This window comes from Plasmopara halstedii, assembly GCF_900000015.1.
Source record: "Plasmopara halstedii genome assembly, contig: Scaffold_1990, whole genome shotgun sequence".
In the NCBI taxonomy this organism is placed as follows: Eukaryota; Oomycota; class Peronosporomycetes; order Peronosporales; family Peronosporaceae; genus Plasmopara; species Plasmopara halstedii.
In genome coordinates, this window is record NW_020188898.1 from 1 (window position 1) to 834 (window position 834).

General features: G+C 38.7%; 1 protein-coding gene across 1 annotated transcript; it reads left to right on the forward strand.

Moving 5' to 3' along the window:
* Positions 1 to 222: 222 nt before the first annotated feature.
* On the forward strand, positions 223 to 801 carry PHALS_02479 (uncharacterized protein; the record flags this gene model as incomplete). The annotated part of the gene is made up of 1 exon (XM_024716914.1): positions 223 to 801. The coding sequence occupies one exon, from the start codon at positions 223 to 225 to the stop codon at positions 799 to 801; it is 579 nt and encodes a 192-aa protein (XP_024582464.1).
* Between the last annotated feature and the right edge of the window lie 33 nt (positions 802 to 834).

Sequence of the window (834 nt, forward strand, 5' to 3'; positions counted from 1 at the left end):
ATCTTCATCCGTTGGAACGTTGAAGCGAGCGTCCCATTGACGGTCCATGGTGGTGTAGCTGACGTAGTTTTGGGGATTCATCTTGGTGTTTTAAACTTAATTGAAAAATGAGTTTATGGTTTCAAATTGTCGATTTTACCCATTAGTGTACTGTAACATACTGTAAAGAGCGCATCCCTTACGGGTTCATGCTCATCTCATCTGTTTTCATGCACATCCCATATGGGAGGATGGGTTTTTACGGTAGATCTTTGCACATCTCTTGCAACGCCAGATGTACATCTCTTTCAACGGCATTTGATTGCTACTTCCCATTCTGCCATGCTAGGAAAATGTTATATGCCGGTACGCACAATTAAAATGGCTAATCATGATATAGTGACTGAACTAATTGAGAGCTTTATTCAACAGGAGAACTATGCGTTATTGGGACAACTTCGTTCTGCACAACAAGAAGCAGAAGCACTGCGTCATCGTTTATCGAGACTTTCAACGTTATACGGAATGGTCAACTTGACAAATAATCGTTTGAGTAACGAGGTCGAGACAATGCGCACAACGATCGATATGATGGATATTATATCACGTGAATACTTTCTCAACAGTCAAGATGCTCGAGAACGTTGGGGACCCTATTGCAGTTTTGAAGATGAAGAATTTATGAGAATGGCAACCGAAATTGATGTTGAATACGACTTCACAGGCATGATGGAGCCTATCTTAGAAGGGGAATTTATTCCAATTGTACAAGAAGATGAATATGAAGACATGTTTATGGATGAAGATGACATGTTTGTTTAATTTTAATATATTTTCTTTTTCTTTTATTTTATT